The sequence below is a fragment of the Diachasma alloeum genome, unplaced genomic scaffold, assembly GCF_001412515.2.
Source record: "Diachasma alloeum isolate Michigan unplaced genomic scaffold, Dall2.0 Dall_scaffold_00296, whole genome shotgun sequence".
Lineage (NCBI taxonomy): Eukaryota > Metazoa > Arthropoda > Insecta > Hymenoptera > Braconidae > Diachasma > Diachasma alloeum.
In genome coordinates, this window is record NW_021680435.1 from 511,978 (window position 1) to 517,048 (window position 5,071).

Below are 5,071 nucleotides of genomic sequence, written 5' to 3' on the forward strand. Positions count from 1 at the left end.
TTACCACAGGTACCAGTGAAAAGTAATTTTTGAATTTTTCTCAAGTACTTTTATGACTTAATTTTAGTACTTTCCATTAATTACTTCATTGAGAAAAGCGAATATTATCGACGGATAAAATGAGCTCTCTTGCCCATTTTTGTAAATAGAAGTATTCAGGAGAAAATATTTTGTGGGAAAAAATCAGTAGATTATGGTTTTTATAGGTGCTTTCCAAACCGAATTGATTTCCAATTTTGAGAATCCCAATTCACGTTCTTGAAATAGTAATTCACATCATTCAGGCTGTAATTTACGGTCTCAAAAGCGTAATTCATCCGTTTAACAAAATCGTAAATTACTTTTTGAAAACGTGAAGTACCATTTCAAAAACGTATTTTACCTGCAGATTCTTCTGTGTGTTCACTTGTGCTCCAACATTTGGATCTTCATTTGTAATTTTGTATGAATTCCTGAAAAAAATTATGAGTACTGAATTTGAGTACTATTGCTACTTAACGTGAGTCTGTTGGTACTTTTGAAAAGAACCAGCCAGGTACTCAGTAAAAGTCGTTTTTTTCCTTATCCGGAGTAGCAAAAGTACTTGTAACAAGTACCGAGGTGCTTCTCACCAGTACTCGGATACTTGACGCAATATACTGGCATCTAGTTCTTTTGTAATTTCGAGGAAGTACAAAATTTGTCTTTTCCCCCTGAAACCCCTTGGTATTGATCAGTAGAACTTTTTCTATTGATCAGAAGTAATTTTTTTTGAGTGATACTGTTTAAAAATTAATCGAAGATGATTTTTTTTGGCAACCTCAAAAATGTCCATTATTTACTATTAAATGCGCTGAAAATTTGCAACTTTTTTGTTTTAATGCACCCGGAGTGATGTTCTGCTGTACTTTTGTAAGACTAGTTTTATTAAAGATTTGGGAAAAGAAAAAATGAAGAGGAAGATAAGTAAAAATGATTGATGAATAAGAAAAAATGAAACGTAAAGTAAATAAACAAATAAATATTGTATCATTTTACGCAGCAGGTTTAACCAAATGCGAATGAAATATTTTTTCAATAACGCCACTTGTATTCTCTATTCAACTCTTTCTATTACTTCTATTACTTTAACGACAATTGTCATCTTGCGACTGAGCTTTGAACGTATCGCCTCCATTGTCTTCTAGTTTATAATCTACTTATGTATAACTCAGGTATTGCTACTGCTATAGGGCTAACCCCTGAAGGCCAGGTATGAATAATAAATAAAGAATAAATAAAATTCATCGAAGAATTGTTAGTTTTCCATGCTTACTAGTATAGAACATTGCTTTGTGAATTCTTAGTCAACTACTGATAACAATTACCTCAAAGTTACCTTCCGTTAATGATCCTATCCTCGAACAGCATGATATAACACGGTAAATGTGAAATTATCAGCATACCCATGCAATATTGTTCGTTCTTTCTACTAACGGTTGTGGAGGTACGCATGCTCATTCGACGATAAAGACCAACTTGGACAATTGGATAGCAGTTTTGTAAAGTCTAGAGGCTTATACAGTTCAATATGAAGAGCTTCCTTTTTGCAGTTTTTTTTTTAGTGATGTTTGTGAATTATGCATACGTAAGAAAATTCCAACGAAATTCTATCGAATACTCAACATTGTTAATGATAAAACCATCTTACAATTTGATTTTCAGGGTCAAGGTGATCCTCCGGCTGGTGATCCTCCGGCTGAGGATCCTCCGGCTGGGGACCCTTCAAGCAATCCTGATGCTGGAATAGATCCACAAAAAGGCATTGACATTGAAGCGATAAAATGCCTTTGCGCTCTTAAAGTTAATGCTGATAATGATGGAAACGCCGATGCTAACGCTGGTGGAGGAGCTGAATGTGGTTTGGGCGACCCAGCACCGAAGGTGAGTTACTTCTCAATGTCTGTCCTTGATCTGAAGCAAATCTTGTTCGTGAACGAATATTTGGGTGGAAGTTGAATGTTGATACTTATGGGATATTTGTCTCGCTCATGTTCTCCGCCGGATGGAGATCTTCCAAAAAATATAAACGATCTATTTCGGACGAATTTCAGATGTTTCTTGTGGCGTATGCTGCCTGAGGCAGATTATTGTATTTTTCTTCCCTTTTCAACAAGAAAATTAAACAAAAAACTTAGAAAATTTGAGCCAAGGTAATTCTGTAGAGAATATCTCAATAGAATAATTGTATAGAAAAATCGAATTGTATTGACTTTTTTTATAGAATATTTTCTATTGAATACTTCAATAGAATGGACCAAAAACTAACAGAAACTTCAATAGAAATCCAATATAATAGTTCGGCGAATTCACTGGATTTTTCTATTGACTTTGTTCATAAGGAGAATCTGAGATAATTCGAATTTGTCGATGTTGTGTTAATTATTAACGCTTGATCACTCGCGCTCGGCCGCCTTCATCCGTCGCACGGTTAGCGCAGCGCCGCCGGTTGAAACCGAGCATGCTGTTGCCATCTTGGCACTTACCACTATGCGCGCATTGCAAGTGTGGCAGTGAATGTAGCAACACTGCCGCTCGAGGGGTCGACATGGACTCACTCGCATGGGGCGGCGCTGCGCCACTTTTCTGTCCGTTAGATGATTCTTTTCTATTTTTAGCTAAACAAATTTCCCGAAAAAAACGGACAAGGCCAACGCTTAACAAAAGGATTGAACTGGGAACTCTAATTTTTTCCGAATTTTTAAGCGTCAAGAAACACGCTAAAATATAAAATATAAAAAAACAAAGACGGGCCGCGCCGCGCTGATTGAGCGATTGATCGAGGGTTGAATATCAGTGGATAAGTAAATTTCAAGAGGAAATCAATATTACTCGCAAAACGCTATAATTTCCATAGAAAATCAAGCGAAAATTTGATTAGAAGTCTATCTTATCTTGTAGAACATAGATCAGTTGAATCGAATTGTGAAAAAGAATACAGGACAGAAAAACAATTCTTTGTTTATGTGGAAAAAAATTATGAAATTTTGTATAAAAACAGACACAAATGTTTTTTTTACACAACATTGTCATTAAAAATAATTATTGGTATTCTTTAAAAAAATCCAATATCCAAAATATTGAAAAAAAAAGAAACGAGCAGAAGAGTGACATCAGGAAATATTGCACGGATACTCATGTGCAATGAATTACTATAAGGAGGGTAGCTCTACATCAAACGATTGGGGAAGAAATTGTTATGATATACAAAATCACTAGTGGCAGAACCAACGTCCTTGATGCAGCTCATAAAATGGAGGAATAGGACGAAAATCTTTTCCTTGGCACACTGTTTTTACAAAAACATTTGTTTATGTTTCTCGACAATTATCTATTCATTAAGAAAGATTAACAGAGATTCAACATACATTTTACTTACAGAGTAAAATAATTTAAAGAATTTTACCTTTCCGTTGGTAATCTCTAGCTTTCCATTGATTGCGGTACTATTCTGGATGGAGATATTGAGGGTGCATTCTTCTATATATTAGCAGTCGAGAGGAATAGTATTCTAGGAGGAGGCTCTTGGGTTACGTTTGATCGAAAAGGCTACGAGATAACAGCATTAAATTTTCCAAAAGGACTGTCTAAAAGCAACGATTTGACAATAGTAAGATGCATTTCATCAATATTCAAGAGAAATAGAGTAGTTAAAATAAACAAAATATCATTCATAAAACGCTTACAATTAGATCGCCGGTAATCTTACCCCAAAAAAGAATTGGAGGAGCATAATCTATAGTTTAGAAGAGCGAAAATCTAAAACATTGAGTCTTTGTACCAATGATCAAAAACCTGGAACGTGGGAATACAACTTAGTAGAAATGAGCAATCAAATCATCTTGGATGGTCAAGGATGTCCCTTGGAAAAGGTCAATACAAAAAATTTCGATTCGTTTTAAAGCAATCATTATGAGGAGAATTGTCCTGAGATTAAAGGAATATCATTTTGATAGGGCGCAAAAACATCAGTAGAACCCAATCCGCCAAGTCCGATAGCACCAGCAATTTATCAGTTTCCGGAAAGGTTACCATGCGAACGGCTGATGTGGGATGTAAAAATGAATGATCCTGACAATAGAATGGCATTTCAGGTATGGTATGATTTCACACCAGCAGGTTTATGCAAGCCTTCACCACCTGCTGGCAATTAGGATTTTATACAACAACGATCAGTAGCAGACTATCATACCACTTATAATTATCCTATCTCTAGACAATATGAGACACTAATATCTTCCTTAAATGAGGAAGAAAATTGATGCATAGGACAGCTGCTTACAATTCAGTAAGCAGGGGTCCACATACAATTCCTAGAGGAACAATATTTCAGAAAAAATCTTTGAGAAACAAAATCGTCCACAATAAATTTCTTAAAAAAATGCTTTATGGAAGAATTCCTCGGATTTAAAAATATCCACAGTTAAATCCTCTATCACTTTGAATAATTCTATCAATTGGATTATATGAGCAAAATTTCTTATGTTTGATCAGTACATTTGAGTTTAGGTATTTGTCTAATTAGTTTCAATGCCGATCATTTCCAATATTTCTTTTTTGCAATTCAATGATTGTTCTGTATTGATGTGCAATACGAGATTTTTGTGCTTGTTCGATGATCCGTTACGAGCGCAAACCTGTGAACTGCATTTAGGAAATTGAAATATGAGTTCGCAATTTCATGTTTAAATTGAATTTTCATTCTGTCCAAATAGAATTGTCAAGTATCGTGGACCATTCTGAACGTATTTTGTAATCTCTTTGCGCCAAATTTCCTGTGTAATCGGAGTCATCGTTCTTTTTCACCTCATTTGACTCCGCTGATATTTTGTTATTAATGGTTGGTGAAAAATTCTTTTTCTAATGTGGTTTCTCTGACGGAATTGAAGCAAAACAGTCCCAAGAAAATTAATTAAAAAGTACTATATTCATTGATCCATTTTCTTCCTGTTAGGGATCATCTAACGATTTGTAAATGAGAAAATTTAGATCAAGGGGAATCATGTTTCCATTATATCGATCATTCAATATATGAATTGATTTTGGTGAAGGA

General features: G+C 34.9%; 1 protein-coding gene across 1 annotated transcript; it reads left to right on the top strand.

Annotated features, from left to right (window-relative positions):
* Positions 1 to 1,479: 1,479 nt before the first annotated feature.
* LOC107039315 lies at positions 1,480 to 5,071 on the top strand. The gene is made up of 5 exons (XM_015258872.1): positions 1,480 to 1,606; positions 1,684 to 1,902; positions 3,446 to 3,628; positions 3,711 to 3,890; positions 3,975 to 5,071. The coding sequence occupies exons 1-5, from the start codon at positions 1,550 to 1,552 to the stop codon at positions 4,170 to 4,172; spliced, it is 837 nt and encodes a 278-aa protein (XP_015114358.1). The 5' UTR covers positions 1,480 to 1,549; the 3' UTR covers positions 4,173 to 5,071.